Raw genomic sequence first — 15620 nt, 5'->3', positions numbered from 1 at the left:
AATCTAGACCTTAGTAGTATGTCCTAGAATTTTTTCCAATAAAACTGAGGCAAATAACTTGCTTCAAAGTGGCAAGAACGAGGACTGGAATTCAGGACTACAGATTCCTAGACTAAATCATTTCCACCCATTTGGTCTTATTAATCTATTAAATTGTTGTTCCTCAGAATAAAAATAATAAACGTGCCTTTTTTTTCCTGTTAGTGAATGTTAACCCTTTCTTCAGTCTTTAATGAACCTTATTATAGATTTATACCTGTTAGATTGCTGTACATGTTGTCAGTTTCACATTGAATACTAAACATAAGTAAATGTTTTCTCAGTTATTCAGCTACTGATCCAGATAATGAGTTCTAATGATAATTTTTGTTTTACAGCCATTTTTAGATATAGTTTTGTATATCTTCAAGTTAACAAGTGCAATTGGAGCTCAGGTAAGTTTGAATTGTAACCTAATATTACTTATAGTATTTTATTATAGATTCCTTAGTGGTCTGAATAAATGAATGTACATTTCAGAGTACCTGGATTGCACCCAGGGATTGTAACATAGTAGGGGTAGAATCCTAATAGTAGCTATGTTAATTTTTAATGCCACAAGACTAGGAGTCAAATATGTGTTCACAGTTGAGTGTTTATAAGTTAGTAAGAACCGTGAACACATATGTAAAGCAGCAGCTATCTTTTCAGAGTAATTTCTGAATAAAGATTTTTGGGAAGATTCTATTGCTATAAGAATTTCAAATGCTAAGTTTTTAATATTACATGTTGAATATTTCCAGATGGTTTTCAGAGTCTTTCAGAACATTGAAAACCATTTAGCCTGCCTTTTATCCAGAAGGACAGCTTACGCTTACCTTGTATATCCTGGCCTCGTTGTTCTTTGTACTGTTTGATAACTTGAACTTTTGAACATTGAAGAATTTAGCATTAAAGTTTAGCTTTAATTAGCTCAATGTTTAATGGTATTGGGTTACAAGAAAACAGTAAACTAATAGACTTCATAACGTTTTACTTGTTTGTATGCTCGTCATCCAAGGAAATGCTGGGAATGAAACCTTGAATCTCATTTAGACTTTGCTTTTTGTTTCTAACTCCTTACTTTCCCTGGAGACCGTATTTAATTTCTTTCTCTTCAGTTTAAGAGAAAGTAGTAGCCATTTTTAGTAGCCATTTAAAATTCTTATTGATATTCAAAATTTTTACATTGTGTATCACCTACATTTCCCACAATGACCAGCCCTTATAATAAAAAATGGAAAAAAGGAGAAAAAAAACTTCAGCAAAAATAACCAATATATTGAAAAAATCTGAAGTTATATGTATTCTTCTACATCTGTGATCCCCCACTGTATAAAGAAGTGAGGGGGAGATATTTTCTTTGGGGTCATTGTTTATTATAATTTCACAGTTTTCTTTTTTGATTAGTTTATTGTTATTGTTTTCATTTTCATTGTTGTAGTCATTGTGTTATGTTTTTTCCCAGGTTCTGCTTAGCTTATTTCATTTTGCATCCATTCATATGTCTTTCCATACTTTCTATTTTCCTCAAATTTATTGTTTCTTGCAGTACAATTATATTCTAATATATTCAAGTAGCAGTTTGTTTAGCCATTCCCCAATCAATGGGCAACTTAAAAATTGTTACTGGAGGGGTAGCTAGGTGGTACAGTGAATAGAGCTCTGGCCTTGGAGTCAGGAGGACCTGAGTTCAAATCCAGCCTCAGACGCTTAACACTTACTAGCTGTGTGACCCTGGGCATGTTACTTAACCCTAATTGCCTCACCAAAAGCAAAAAAAAAAAAATTGTTACTGGAGACTATGAATACATAAAAACTTTATATTTATATGATTTTAAGGTAAAAAATAAAATTTGAATAATACTTAATTTTTTGTATATGGATTATGTATTTAGCTTTTAGCATAAACATGGATAACTCAAGATTTTAGTTGTCAACAAAAATTAACCATTATTATTTTGTCATTGTAATTTTCTCCTTTCTGCCTAATCACAGTAACCACTTTTATTTAAAGTCATTGTAGGTAGTAACTTCAGATTTGTGCAGTAGTTTTCTTCTACTGAAAATAGCATGATTTTTTTTTAGTGTTTATATTTTTCCCTGACAATTACAGGGACCAGCTAGTATGATGGCCTATTTGGTTGTCTCAGGCTTTTTCCTGACCCACCTCAGGAAACCCATTGGTAAGATGACAATGACTGAACAAAAATATGAAGGAGAATATAGATATGTCAATTCTCGGCTCATCACAAACAGGTAAGTAGAATTTGATTAAAGATATAATGAACGCATCTTTACAAATGTAGTTGGGAAAGAACAAGACCAAAGATGACTGATAAACTGCTTATTGAGAATTAAAATTTTTTTAGCCTGTTACTGAGATTTTAGAGAGCCTTTCAAATTTCCTAGTACTATGTAATGTGTAGTACCCCTGACAGTGACTTCCATATCTTACATAGTTAAAGTTAATTTTCATTTCTCAAATGATATCAAATTAACAAGCATATATTAAGTACTTACTGTATGCCAAGAACTATGCTATTAACACTGGGGATGTAAATACAAATGAAAATAAAAACAGTTCTAGCCCTCAATGCACTTAAATTATTATGGAGGAAGACAGCACATAAAAGGTAGCTAAAAAGGGTCTTGGAGAGAGGGAAGAGGAGGTACCCAGGTAGAGGCGTGATGACAAAGTCCAGAGAGTCACCAGTGGAGCCAGGAGGGAAATGGAGACTGGCTGGCCTAGGACCTGCTTCAGGAAAGAGCCAACCAATGGGATGGAGGGGTCTTCCAAGGCAGGAAAGCAGCCAAGATGTAGTGGCAAAGTCCTTTGCCAAGAAGATTGATGAATTTTCTCATATCTTTTCTTTTAGTCCAAGGTTGGTCATTGTAATTTTGAAGTATTCAGTTTCATTTATCTTGTTTTTGATGTTCTTTCCATTCTTAGTATTATATATTAAATTTACTATTAGTATAATAGTAATACAGTGTTCTAAAGATATATGGATAACAAAAGTCATAACACTTCAAGGAAAATGTTTTTATGATCTTTCCTTAGTCTGATCCATGATTTATTTTTTTATTTTCAGAATAAAATATCATTTGTAACATAAATGAAAATTTTTCATAATTTACTCAAATAATTTATCCTCTTCTCCCCTCCCCTCCCAAATTATTTTGACCCTAAATGAGGCATGAGGAAACTACATGAGCATGTAAATCTGCTACAAGTTTTGATAAATTTTATTAATCTTGGAGATTCTAAATCTCATAACATTCTTTCCTTCTATTTTTCATGATTTTAAAAAGTTTCCTTGAAAGTAAAAGATTAATTCAGTTTAGCAAATATTTATTAAAAATACTTTTTTTGTTAAAGAAAAAGAGGTGGAATAGGTAGATGATTTGCAAAGTGATTGGTTCTGGTTCGACTTGCAATTTGTCTCATTTTGAAGAATAAATACTTTTTGGTCTTAGCATAGGGAATAAGTATATATAGATGTGTTTACTCATCTAGGGTTGGAGATGCATTGGGGACATAGATTGCCTTGCATACCAGAGGAAATAGAAAAAAGAGAAGCATCCCTTTTAAAGGACTATTTCTTCAAATTAGTCTTTTGTTCTGATGTAGATAAAATTAATTTTGGTTAGAGAAGAATAGAAAGCAATGCATGTGGGTAAAATTTGAAGAAAATATTTTTCTTGACATTATTTCATATGGTGCCTGGACTGAATATCCAAGTAAATTCAGAAACTATGGACACTTCTCTTAGAAACTTAATTCACTATTTAAGTAGTACTGTTTTCTAATCTTAATTAGACTTTGATGAAAATTTATTGCTACTGTCAGCACTCCTTTTTGAAAAGTAAAAAATTTGGTTTAATAATTTGAAATATGTTATTAATGTCCCTGATATTATAATAAAAGGGAGAAAACAGATTGAGGTGCATTTTAGTGGTGATGTTTCATTTGTGACTATTTTGAAATAAAGTTAGGCTAACCACAAAGAACAGGAACCTGCTTTCATAAACCAGGAATTAAGACTTTTGCCGTAATGTTGTACAGATTGTGGATAGGTGACCTCAGACCATAGTTATATAGAAATGTGTTATTTTTATGAACAGATAAAAAGGATGAGGTCATTTTTCTCAAAGGTTGATAATGAAGTAAGCTGCCAATAGTATGATCGTCACATACTGTGTAGACTCTTCTTAGGCATAAGAGATACATTTGAACTCACTCATACTGTGCTTTCTCTCAGGTTGAGAATATATATTAATACTCCTTTTTTTTTTCTTTAATAGTGAAGAAATTGCCTTTTACAATGGGAATAAAAAAGAAAAGCAAACAATTCATTCAGTCTTTCGTAAACTGGTAAGAAAAAAAGAAACTATGATTGACTTATTAAAGAAAAATTTTATTACTTTGTAATTAACATATGTTATGACACATGTTGATAGTTCAATAGATCTGCAGTCATCAGTGTGGCTAGTCCTTTCAGCAATGTAAATTGTGATCTATATATACCCTCTCATCCTATAAAACTCTTGTCCATGTCCTCCCATAAATTATCCAGTGGTTAGGAATTGGAGATCCACCCAAAATGTTGGGGGTCTTCCTCTAGGTATCTTGACATTGTGTGAACACAAGTGAAACAGACAGTTTCCCTTTCAGTTCCCTTCCCTATCAGTTATCCCTTATTCTCTATACATGACTGGTGTAGGCATGCGTTTTTGTGATGATATATTTTATGCCATTTTTCTCACAGAGTCCTTCATTGGTAATGTGTTTACAGCCTAGTCTAGTCCATTCTGTACTTTTTTGCTCTTTTGGTGACCTTCAACTTCAGTACATAAGAGATTGTAGTGTCCCTTGACTCAAAACCACACAGCATCATAGATAGAATATTGTTAAAACTTTGGGCCATTGTTTCAGGGAAGTAGTTTGGAATAATTGAAAGTATTATGCTTTTAATATGCTTTTAATTCCCAGAGCATTCTAGTCCACTCTCTGGTTCGGTACTTGGCTTAGCCCATTTGTCCAATCACTGATCTGCCTAAAATATAGGTACTCACACAGACACACACATATATGTATATATAGTAGTCAAAAACTTCAGGCATTAAATTGATAAATACCAGATAGCATGAAAATTGATTATTTTTAATAGAGAGGGAGGCTTAGAGACTATCTTGTCCAAGAGATTCCCCAAAACAGGTGTCCTCAGCAGTATATTCAACAAATAGTCATTCTTTTTTTGCCTATGAGACATCATCCATAGATTTAAAGGTAGAAGGGACCTTAGGTGTTATCCCCCATGATACCCCTAATAAATGAGGAATCTGGGACCTAGGGAGGTTAAGTAAACTGCCACAGGTCACACAGGTAGTAAATGGCAAAGCCAGAATTTGAATGCAGGTCTTCTGACTCCAAACTGACGTACTTTCTCCATACTCCCAGGTAATTTCTGTGGCTCTCCATACTTCAAATATAAAGTTCCCAGAGTAGGGAGATAAGGGAGGAAGAGAAGTAAGAGGAGGAGATGATAATAGGAAAGTAGGTTGATGAGCTGGGGAGAGGATGCTTCTTGGAAAGATTGATAGTGGTGGATGGTGGAGCCACCTTCTCGAGTTCCTTTGTATTTGGAGTGAGGTAGGGTGTCAGCACCATTTTTTTCGGAGGATCTTGTCAGTGATTGTCTTGCAGTTCTTTTGGATGGAGGGTGAATTAGGTCCAGTCATTCTTTCCAGGTCTAAATTTATGATCCTCAATTCTATGGCATAGGCATTTTAATTGCTTTCTTAGCATAATTCCATATTGCTTTCCAGAATGGTTAAATCAATTCATAGGTTCCACCAACAGGATATTAGTATATCTTATAGGCTATAGTCTTCCTGCAGCCCTAACAACATTGATTATTCCCATCTTTTGTCATCTTTGCTGTTTTCCTGAGTGTGAGGTGAACAATCTTTCATTTAATAGTTCATCTAATTCGTCTTTCGAAGATTGTTTAATCATTTTCCTTGACTAATCCATTGGGAAATAGCTTTCAATCTTAAATATTTGTTAGTTCTTTATATATTTTGGATATCAGACCCTTGTCAGAGATACTTGATGCGAGTTTTTCCTCTAGTTTTCAGCTTCCTATCTTATCATTCATCTTTTCATTTATATCTGTTTATTCTTAGTTTTTTAATCTCATATCATTTTTAAGACATGGGAAATATTAATAAATATTGTATGTTTCACTTTTATATTTGGCCAGGTGGAACACTTACATAATTTCATCTTATTTCGATTCTCCATGGGATTTGTTGATAGCATTATTGCCAAATGTAAGTATTTGTAACTAATTTTTTTTCTGGTAGGATGAGATTTTTCAAAGAAGACATCAAGTATTTATTTTTGAACATTTTAAGTATAAATATTATGTTACAGATCTTGCCACTGTGGTTGGTTACCTGGTTGTTAGTCATCCTTTCCTGGACTTATCACATCCTCGACATCTTAAGAGTACCCATTCAGAACTTCTGGAGGTAAACAGTTTGTGAAATAAGCCAACATAATATCTTACCTAATTAAACAATGAAGGTGAAAATAAATTTTTGTTTCTGCTTAAGGATTACTACCAAAGTGGAAGAATGCTTCTGAGAATGTCTCAAGCTCTGGGCAGAATAGTCTTGGCTGGTCGTGAAATGACCAGATTAGCTGGGTAAGGACTTGGTAATGGACAACAGCAAAAGTCTTTTTTACCTGTATATTGTTATTGATGACACCTAGTTAATTTATTTAGCAGATATTTGTTGATTGTCAGCACAGTAGGGGATATAAAAATCTATATAAGATATGGTAATTCTCTTCAAGAAGCTTAGTCTAATGGAGTGTGTAACACATTTATAGAGATAACTAGATAAGAGATTGTAATAAATGCTGTACAAATAATTAAAACAAATTGATATGGAAATTAAAAGGAGAAAAAGATGACTTTCAGCTTGAGGGAATCAAGGTAGGCTACAAGGTCTAAATGAGGTTTGGGCTTCAGCCTGTGAGGATGCTTGGGATCTCTGTAGGTGAAAATGAGTAGGGGTAAGCATGCTTGCAGAAGCAGCAACCTCAAGAGTGGCCCAGAAGCAGAAAAAGGCAAATCTTCCATGTGCACAATGAAATACTTAAACATTGGTTATCGAAGGGCAGATTTTCTTCTACCAATTGCTCTTGCTAGTCTATTTTCACTATTATAATTGGTATCGGTTGTGAACGTTGCTAGGTTATAACAGTTTTTCTCTTCCATTGGAAGGAAAACAACTGTAAGTCATTTAGTCAACAAGTATTTATCAGGCACCTATTCCGTAGCAGGCACAGAGTTAAGTGCTAGGGATACAAAGAAAGTTAAAAATATCTCCCTGCTTTCAAGGAGCTCATAGTTTAATGGTGAAGACAAGAAAAGGCTCAACTGTGTTGTGGGGAAAGAGGAAATGTTCTAATTTCAGCTCTGCCATTTTCTAGCTGGGTTACCTTGGGAAGGTCAGTTGTCCTTTCTGAACCTATGAGTCCTCATAAGTAAAATACAAATGCTAATCCCTGCCCTGCCTATCTAAGAAAACTATTGTACCAAATGTGATACTATATGAAAACTTTGAAAACTCGAAAGCATAAATTATACAAATATATGAACTTCTTGAAAAGAGTAAGGTATATTCACTGCCACGACTTCCTCCCATGCACTCGTCCCTTAACCTCTTATGCTGTAGTTGTCATCTCTAATGCTGTACTAACTGTTCTCTCACAAAGGTCACCATTATCCTCACAACCAAATCTGAGGTTCTGCTAAATTCTGTTTAATCGACTAGTTTACTTACGGTCTTTAAGCTTCAAACGAGATAATATTTGTAAAGCACTTAGCAAGACTCTTAATAAATGCTGTTCCTGCACTGCTCCTCTCTCCCCCTCCCCCCTTTCTTGAGGGCAGGAACTATGTCATGTCTGAGCTTCAGATTTCTAACAGGACCTAGCACAGTAGTCAGTCAGTCAACAAACATTCATTAAACCCATACTTTATTCCAGGCACTGCTAAGCAATGGGAATACAAATACAAGCAAAAAGAAAAGCAATCCCTGCCCTTGAGGAACTTTCATTCTAAAGGAGGAGACAGCACATAAAATGAAGCTGAAAGGGGGCAGAGAGGAAGGTATCTGGTATGATGGAGAAATCTGGAGGAGTGTAGCCTGGTGGGAAATGAAGAAATGACTGGCCTGGGCACCCTCTTTAAATGGAGGAGGCGGAAGGAGAGCCCCAGAGGCAGAGGGTACTGGAAGAATAGGTATCTGGGAACTCATAGAAAAGTCCAGAGAAGGGCAGTTAGGTGAGAGATGAAGAGACACTACTCCATATATGATCACTTAATAATTATTGTATTGTTTTGTTATGACTGTTTTAATAGTTATATTTGTAAGATTTTATCTTTAGAATGTTTCGCTGTGTTAACCACACTCAGGCTGTGGATTCAGTGGAAAGAAGTCAGAATGTAGAGTCAGGGGACCTACGGTTGAATCCTGGCTCTCTGTCACTTTCTACCTCTGTGCATTGCCTTAGGCGGTTCACTTCCCTCTAGGCTTCAGTTTCCCAGTCTTTAAAGTTACGGAGTTGGACTAACCGGCTTCCGAGGACCCTTTCAACTGTAACTCGAGGTTCCTTTGATAACTTTTCTTTCCTTTGACACCTTCTGCTCCCTTGGATTTCTTGACGACTCTGTTGCCTGATTCTTCTCCTTCAGGAATAAATCATTTTCTCTTTCATCTGCTATCTCCAAATGCAGTGCTTTTTCTGTTAGTCAACCATCTAGCATTTATTATGTGCTTATTATGTGCCAGGAACAATACTAAGCCCTAGGGTTAGAAAGAAAGATTAAAAATAGTCCCTCCTTTCTTGGAACTTACAGTCTGATGGGGGAGTCTGTACACATACAAACAACACACATACGTACATGCACACGCACACACGTATACATACAGGATAAATTGGGAGTATTTTGACAAGGAAGATGCTAAGATTAACGACTGGGAAAGTCTTCTGCCTTTGGTAAAACTTTACCTGACACTTAAAGGAAACCAGTGAATCCAGGAGGTGGAAGATGAGGAAGGACAGAAGCAACCATTATTTAGGACAGTGGGGCCTTAGGCAGTAGTTTATGGTGTTGAGAAAGGTTAAGGCACCAGGAGCCTAATATCTGATTCTGGTGGCAAGGCATGTGGGAGAAGGTGGTGAGAGAATGAAGTGAATTATAGGACCATAAATAACTATAGAGCTTAAAGAAATCTCACAGACCACGTCAGAAAGAGTAAATTGAGGCTCGGTTGGTTAAGTAGCTTGCCGAAGGTCACATAGGTAGCAAAACCTCAGATACTCTGCCTCTAGAATTATGGCTTTTCATATAAACATACTGATTTGATACTTTTTAGTTTTTAATTTTTTTTCTTTTGCTCCAATTCATAAACTTAAATTATTTTTATGAAACTGTACAAAGCTTCATGGAGCTATACAAATCCAAAAATGTGATGATGTTTCTTTAATTTCTAAAAAAGCTTCACAGCTCGGATTACAGAATTAATGCAAGTACTGAAGGACTTGAATAATGGCAAATATGAGCGCACAATGGTGTCTCAAGAGAAAGGTAAATAAAATTAGTTTATTTATACAATTTCATATAATTAAAGATCCATCATTAACTTTTGATACTTATTTGTCATTTAAGGTGCTGAAGGAGCTCAAGTCATTCCCTTGATCCCTGGTGGAGGAGAAATCATCAATTTAGATAGTGTTATTAAGTATGTACAAAAAACTAAACATTATAGAGCTTTAATTGGCACTTTTACGTCATTAACTTTATAATGCCCTCCTTTCTTATGTACGTTGATGTGTTTAATACGAAGTTTCCTTGTGTGTGAATTTTCTTTGTAGATTTGATCATGTTCCTTTAGCAACACCAAATGGAGACATTTTGATTCGTGATCTTAACTTTGAAGTAAGTTTTTATACTATCATATATAAAACAAAACCACTTAAAATATGAACTAGAAGATAAATATGAAAATTTATTATTTGGTTCCATCTCTGACACATGATGAGTTCCTGGGCAAGTCTTTGAACTTATTGGAATATCATAGTTTTATGATATCATTTGCTGAAATTCTATCAGGCAACTAGTTCTGACCTTTTATTAATAATGTTCTTTGTTATGACTCTAAAGATTGGAATGATGGCAAAGCTGCACTATAAGTAATATATCACAAAAGTCATGTGATATCCAATGCCAACTTCATCTTAATAGTGAATTTTGTTTTCTGTCTATCAGCTAAATGGGAAGAATACAGATTCTTTGTCGTTTCTAAATTTGTTGTGTTTATTTGCAAAATTATAATATGTTAGTAGGGCAGGCTATTTTTTTTTTTTCAGATTTTATTAATTTATTTATTTTTCGTTTTCAACATTCAATTCCACAAAATTTTGAGTTCCAGATTTTCTCCCCATATCGTCCCTCCCCTCACCCCAAGATGTCATGGATTCTGAATCCTTCCTCCCCTAATCTGCCCTCTCCTTCTGTCTCTTCCCCACCTACCTTATCCGACCTTCCCCTTCAGATTTCCTGTAGGGCAGGATAGATTCCTATACCCCATTGCCTGTATATCTTATTTCCCAGTTGCATGTGAAAACAGTTTTTAACATTTGCTTTTAAAACTTTGGGTTCCAAATTTTCTCCCACCCTCGTTGAGAAGGCAAGCAACTCGATACTGGTTATACATGTGTAGTCATGTACACATGACTACATGTGTAGTCATGGAAGTATCACTTCCATGATAGTCATGTTGTAAAAAGCTAAGTATATTTACCTTAATCCTATCCCACCCCCCGTTTATTCTATCCTCTCTTTTGACCCTATCCCTCTTTAGAAGTGTTTGCTTCTGATTATCCCTCCCCCAGTCTGCCCTCCTCTCTGTTATCCACTTGCTGTCTTGTCCCCTTCCCTAGGGCAGGCTATTTTAAGGGTTACTTTTTGCTTTATTTACATGAGCATTTTTATGTTTAATTATACAGAAAGTCTGTATCATCATTAAATAGGTTTTTTGTAGAAACATTAAATGTAGTCTGGAATCCTGTACCAAAGGTATACAACTATTTGGAGTCAGAGAACCTGGGCTCAGATTCTAACTGTGCTTTCATGTAGAGTACCTAGATGACCTTAGATAATAAGCCACTTTCTTTTCCTGAGCTACTTTCCTTATCTCTAAAATGAGGTAGTTGGAGTAGATGTCCTATAAACCCTCTTCCAGCTCTAAATTTTGTTATTTCAGTTGGGGAAGTATTGAAGATTGTTATCTGACCCTGATGTAAGTGGTATTTTTCCTTAAGAAATCCACGGAGAAAGTGCAGTACTCATCTTGCCAGCTAAGGGCTGCTCAAAGAGACAGCTAGAAGTGTGGGCACTCAGGAATGGATCTATACAGAAAAGCGTAGTCCCAGAAGCACAGTTCATGAGAGAAGCCCAGAGTCTGCATTTGCTTACTGAGGACAAGGGTGATGAGAACCTGGACTAGAGTCTATCCAGGAATAGAAAGATGGGGCAAGAATCTGTGATCTAGAATTGGACAAGGAAAAGAGAAGCAGTGGAATGGAATCAGATTTCACCAGGTTGTTTTGAGGAGCAAATGAAAGAATATATGTAAAATTCTTTGTAAACCTTAAAGCCCTGATGTGAATGTTATCTGTTATCTTTAAAGAGATCACTAGCATTGAGCACACTCTTCAATACCCTCTTCTTTGTAAAGAGGGGAAAAGGAGGTGAAGAAAGGGAAAAGTATATGAAGATAAGGTGGAAGAAATCTACAATTAGCCATCGTAATTGGATATGAATGGGATAAACTTATCCTCTTCACTCAGTAGTAGCTTAAAATTCAACGATAAATAAACATTATCGAATGACAATTATATTTTTGTGGCAATGTAGTGACATCCCCCTAATTTGTATTTTAGGTTCGATCTGGAGCAAATGTTTTGATTTGTGGTCCAAATGGATGTGGAAAAAGTTCACTTTTTCGTGTTCTTGGTGAAGTAAGTTCAATTTAAGTTCAAAATGTACAGTTTTACCTTGTATTGCCAAACTATCAAAATAAGTTTGAAATTTTTTTCTCCTTTCTTTTTCAGCTGTGGCCTCTCTTTGGTGGGCGTCTAACTAAACCTGAAAGAGGAAAATTGTTTTATGTTCCCCAGGTAAGACCCTGTTAGAGTTATTTCATAATCTGTTGTTTGAAGATCTTTTAAAAAATAACTGTCTCATTTCTGTTGACCTTTTCTTTGTCATAAATCAGAGGCCTTATATGACACTTGGAACACTTCGAGACCAAGTGATTTATCCAGATGGGAAAGAGGACCAGAAAAGGAAGGGGATATCTGATCAGGTAAGAGCATATTTATATCCTAGTCCTACTTAAAACATTATCTTGTGGATTCTTTGTCTCATTTGGTGATTGCTTCAGTAATGCTGAGGGTAGAGTATTCAGTAGGGCAAAACTTTGAGTACATGAAAATCTCTGCTTTATTCTTTGCATTTTTGGTATCAAGTTCATTCGAATTTGTCATCCCTGTCATTCAACAACCTTCTTATCTAAAAAAGTGACCATTTCATACTTTAGTATCTCAACCTTAACTCTGAAATTGGTTAACCAATCTAGTGTTTGCTCATTACCCCACTCTTCATTTAACTGTGCACAGTAGTATTATATTCTTCTATAAGCTGCTTAACATGTTATTTTTTTTTAAGTTTTCAACATTCATTTCCTTAAGATTTTGAGTTTTAAATTTTCTTCCCTTCCCACTACCCCCCTCAAGATAGTGTGCAATCTGATATAGACTCTACTTATACATTCATATTAAGCATTTTTTCCCATTAGTCATGATGTAAAGAACAATTAGAACTAATGGGAGGAACCATGAGAATGAAGCAATAAAACAAAACAACAAAGGAAAAGGAGAGCAAATGGTATGCTTCCATCTGCATTTAGACTCCATAGTTCTTTCTCTGGATGTAGATAGCAATTTTCCATCTTGAGCCTTTTGAAGTTGTCTTCGATCCTTGCATTGCTGAGAAGAGCTAAGCCTATCAAAATCAGTCATCCCACAGTGTGACTTTTACTGTATACAATGTTCTCCTGGTTCTGCTCATTTCATTCTACATCAGTTCACGTAAGTCTTTCCAGGTTTTTTTGAAGTCTGCTTGCTCATCATTTCTTATAGCATAATAGTATTCTATTACATTCATATACCACAACTTGTTCAGCCATTCCCTAATTGATGGGCATCCCCTCAATTTCCAGTTCTTTGCCACCACAAGAAGAGCTACTATAAATGTTTTTGCACATGTGGGTCCTTTTTCCATTTTTATGATCTCTTTGGGATACAGCCCTAGAAGTGGTATTGCTGGGTCAAAGGGTATGCACAATTTTATAGCCTTTTGGGCATAGTTCCAAATTGCTTTCCAAAATGGTTGGATCATTTCACAACTCCACCAACAATGCATTAGTGTTCCAGTTTTCCCACTTCTTCTCCAACATGCTTAACATACTTTTGATGTGATAAATATTAGATAAATTGAAAATATTTTTTAAAAAAACCAACTCGTGGATATATCTTTGGCTATTATAGAAGAGTGCTCCTATTCTGTTCTTTAAAAGCGGAAAGATGAAGTAGGCCAATTGGATAACAGGTTTAATCTGTAATAATTTTGCTCACAGGTGCTGAAGGAATACTTAGATAATGTCCAGTTGGGTCACATCTTGGAACGGGAAGGAGGCTGGGACAGTGTTCAGGACTGGATGGATGTACTCAGTGGTGGAGAAAAACAAAGAATGGCGGTATGTCTGTCTTCCAGAAAATACTGAATGAATATTTAGCTGTTCACAGAAAGTCACTCTTGTATAGACTAGTATTTTTATGATCAAGAATGTAAATTTTGTTTTAATTTTTTAGGAAATTGTTTTTTACATTAATATACTTAGGAATATAAGATGACTGATGCCTGTTGACGAACACGGTATACTTCACATGTTTGATCGGACAAAAAGAGAAACAGCAGTCCTTGAGGCTGGCACCTTGCAGGATCACTTTCTAAAAATGTTACCAGAGGAGTGTATACAATTATGGTGATGTAACAGTCAGAATGAAAATTAATCACCTTCTTTTTCTGATTCCTTATTCTCCTTGGATCTGATGCTTGTTCTCTGACCCTTTTCCTGCTCTTTCAAACTTCGTCTTTTTTCTTGAGTCCTTTTGTTTCTGGATCTAATAGAGTACTCTACAATGACATAAAATTTTTCAAAGCCTATCCTAAATAGAGTTATTATGTCTTAGTGGACGAAGGATGGGCTTTGCAGTAAGGAAGATTTGAGTTCATATCCTCTCGTTGACACAACTAGCTGTGACACTTAGCTTCTCAGTGCCCCAGGAAATTCTCTTATAGAAGATAAAGTTGCAGATCTTCATATTTGCAAGGAGTTTCCACACACACACACATACACCAGTGAAATCACAGGTCTGAAACAAAGCCTAATCCTCCCCCTGCCCCACACAGAAGCGTTTGTTTTTGATACTTAAAATCAGAAGTAAGAGAATCTGATACAATCTGTGCAGAATTTGGTGGATTCCTTTTTTTTTTAAGTATGTAAAGTCCCAGTATAATAATGGTAAGTCATATAAGCTTGACTTTTACCAAATGTACATTATGATTAATGATTTGGCGAGTCTGTTAAGATGGAGACAGATTTTATAGCAGTGGCACACTCCCATTTACATATACCAGAATTTGAGCAACTTCAAAGCAATTTTCCTTAGAAATTAGTTTAGAATAGAGAGAGCAATAGCTGGAAGAATATAGAAAGAAAGCATATTTTGACCCAGTAAATGACTCAGCATACGTTTCTGAAGTTCCTACTCTGCGCTGAGCACGGCTCTGCTAAGGATACAAAGAGAGCGTAGCAGCCTGTGCACATGTAGGAGGGGGCTCAGGAAGTCCCTTGTGGAGGAGGTTCTGAGAGCCTGCCTTGCGTGTTTGTGAGGAACAGGACTGCTGGTGGATTGGTTGTACCAAAAAGTAAGGTACAGGCAACTTGGGGCTTCAAATGGCAAACAGAAGGAGAAGGGAGAAAAGAATAAACATTTGTAAAGCATCTTCTGTGCTAAGCACTTTACCAGTATTCTCTTTTGATCCTCATAACAACTCTGTGAGGTATAGGGGCTGTTATTATCCCCATTTGACAGATGAGGAAACTGAGGCAGACAGGTCAGGTAGACTTGCCCAGGTTCACATAGCTTTGAATATCTGAGGGCAGATTTGAACTTAGGTGTTCCTAACTCCAGGCCCAGTTCTGTATCCACTGTGCCACCGAGCTGCTTCATAATAGTAGCTGGTATTTATATATCACTTTTGAATATCTCGGGTTACCATCTCATAACCTTGGGAAGCAGGTAAAATTATTATCCTCATTTTACAGATGAGAAAACTGAAGTAGAAGTCAAGTGACTTGCCCAGGTTCACATAGTATCTGAAGGC

General features: G+C 35.8%; 1 protein-coding gene across 2 annotated transcripts in view; it reads left to right on the top strand.

The window, feature by feature from the left end:
- Positions 1 to 15620, top strand: part of ABCD3 (ATP binding cassette subfamily D member 3) — an 87206-nt gene that overhangs the window by 62786 nt on the left and 8800 nt on the right. For both annotated transcript variants that reach the window (XM_027862609.1, XM_027862608.1), the window contains exons 8-20: positions 378 to 434; positions 2135 to 2277; positions 4327 to 4396; positions 6288 to 6357; positions 6461 to 6558; positions 6643 to 6734; positions 9604 to 9692; positions 9774 to 9846; positions 9980 to 10043; positions 12050 to 12127; positions 12221 to 12286; positions 12385 to 12474; positions 13807 to 13926. In XM_027862609.1, the coding sequence (XP_027718410.1) occupies positions 378 to 434; positions 2135 to 2277; positions 4327 to 4396; positions 6288 to 6357; positions 6461 to 6558; positions 6643 to 6734; positions 9604 to 9692; positions 9774 to 9846; positions 9980 to 10043; positions 12050 to 12127; positions 12221 to 12286; positions 12385 to 12474; positions 13807 to 13926 (1110 nt within the window). The remainder of the gene's footprint in view (positions 1 to 377; positions 435 to 2134; positions 2278 to 4326; positions 4397 to 6287; positions 6358 to 6460; positions 6559 to 6642; positions 6735 to 9603; positions 9693 to 9773; positions 9847 to 9979; positions 10044 to 12049; positions 12128 to 12220; positions 12287 to 12384; positions 12475 to 13806; positions 13927 to 15620) is intronic.

This window comes from Vombatus ursinus, unplaced genomic scaffold (assembly GCF_900497805.2).
Source record: "Vombatus ursinus unplaced genomic scaffold, bare-nosed wombat genome assembly UNPS02014769.1, whole genome shotgun sequence".
Lineage (NCBI taxonomy): Eukaryota > Metazoa > Chordata > Mammalia > Diprotodontia > Vombatidae > Vombatus > Vombatus ursinus.
Note: the sequence above shows the minus strand (reverse complement) of the source record. Positions and strands in the feature narration are given on the sequence as shown.